The sequence below is a fragment of the Amphimedon queenslandica genome, unplaced genomic scaffold (assembly GCF_000090795.2).
Source record: "Amphimedon queenslandica unplaced genomic scaffold, v1.1 AMPQUscaffold_12751, whole genome shotgun sequence".
NCBI lineage: Eukaryota > Metazoa > Porifera > Demospongiae > Haplosclerida > Niphatidae > Amphimedon > Amphimedon queenslandica.
Genome location: NW_003547013.1, coordinates 1 through 1,452, shown reverse-complemented (window position 1 = coordinate 1,452; position 1,452 = coordinate 1). Strand labels below are relative to the sequence as shown.

General features: G+C 42.8%; 1 protein-coding gene across 1 annotated transcript; it reads right to left on the bottom strand.

Moving 5' to 3' along the window:
- Window positions 1-394: 394 nt before the first annotated feature.
- LOC109586895 (zinc finger BED domain-containing protein 1-like) lies at window positions 395-1,246 on the bottom strand. Its single transcript, XM_020003126.1, has one exon. It carries the CDS (start codon window positions 1,244-1,246, stop codon window positions 395-397), a length of 852 nt encoding a protein of 283 aa, XP_019858685.1.
- Between the last annotated feature and the right edge of the window lie 206 nt (window positions 1,247-1,452).

Below are 1,452 nucleotides of genomic sequence, written 5' to 3'. Positions count from 1 at the left end.
GTACTTTTGGATTGGGTATCGAAAGTATCGAGTACGATACCGAGTATTATATTTGTGCGCATGCGCAGTTATTAACTAACATTATTATTTTACTTAAAGATAAATAAACTAGGCAGCAAAGTCAAAGATGCTGTAAGTCAGTGGCTTTTACTTATAGCACTAGTTTACTAGTTTATGTTGTGGTTCAAAAATAATATGGTGTCAATGTTCTCAGGTTTCAGCCTGTTTCTCCTCTCACTAACTAACTGTCCAGCTTTCGAAAACAGTCTCTCAGATGATACTGAACACCCTGGCACTCCTAAGTATTTGGAAGCGACCTTGTGCAACCGTGGGTATTTGCTGGAATTGTTTTTTCACCAGTCTAATGGATTGCTGGACCTGCTAATGTTGGGTTCTAATACAGTCTGCTAATGTTGGGTCTAATAATACAGTCAGTTCCTGTGTTTCTGTGGGAGGTAGATTCAGCCACACTTCGGTCAAATGTATTCCACAGACTTTGAGATGGTTCTGTTGACTGTGTTGAGCTACCAGAGTTGCCAGCTGAGTTATCTATGCCAGTGGATCCGACCTCATGGCTTGTCATTTCTCTAATGATACGATTAGTTGTGTGCTCGACTGATGTTTGGGAGGAGAACGGAATTTTTTTTAATCTTGGATCTAGAAAAGTAGTAACACAGGAAAGGTATGAGGTCTCTAGTGCAGAAAATCGACTCTCAAGCTCATCAGCTAGTAACTCTGCTAGTGGTGTGGATGATGTGCGATAGCTGGTGCAGCATTGCTGTTGTAGCAGCTTCTTCAAGGGTAATATCAGTGATACTGAAACATACTGATCAGCTGATATGTTCTCTGTTGCCTCAAGGAATGGTGCCAATACTGCCAGAGATTTAGATATGGTAGTTACATCATCTGATGAAAGGCAGAGAGCGTTATGGCCAAGGAGACACAATGTAGCTGTAACGGCTTCATGCTGCTCTACATACCTTTGGAACATCAAGTAGGTGGAGTTCCATCTAGTGCAGACTTCCTGAATAAGCTTGTGCTCCGGTGCTGCCAGTTGCTTTTGTATAGCTGCTAGTTTATCACTAGACTTAGCACTTCGATGAAAATGGGAAACGATCTGCTTACACCTTTCTTTGATGCCTGTAAGGTCTTGCTCAAGCTTCATAGCGTCTTGTACGACTAGATTCAGAGAATGCGCAAAGCAAGGTAGATGCCTCCAACCCATTTCCCTTATTGCTGCTGTCATGTTCGAGGCATTATCGGTAGTGATGCAAGCGATTTTGTTGCTGATGTTCCAGGCAGTTGCTACACGGTGAAGTTCGGCTGCTATGTGAGCTGCTGTGTGCTCAGTGTTGAACTCGAATGTCTCCAGTAATGATGATTTGAGCTCCCAATTGGCAGTGATATAATGGGCTGTGATACAGCAGTATGACTTGGTTTGTCGAGAAGTCC

Coding starts and splice junctions, on each gene's coding strand:
- LOC109586895 (XM_020003126.1), bottom strand. CDS start 1,246: ATGACAGCAGCAATAAGGGAAATGGGTTGGAGGCATCTACCTTGCTTT.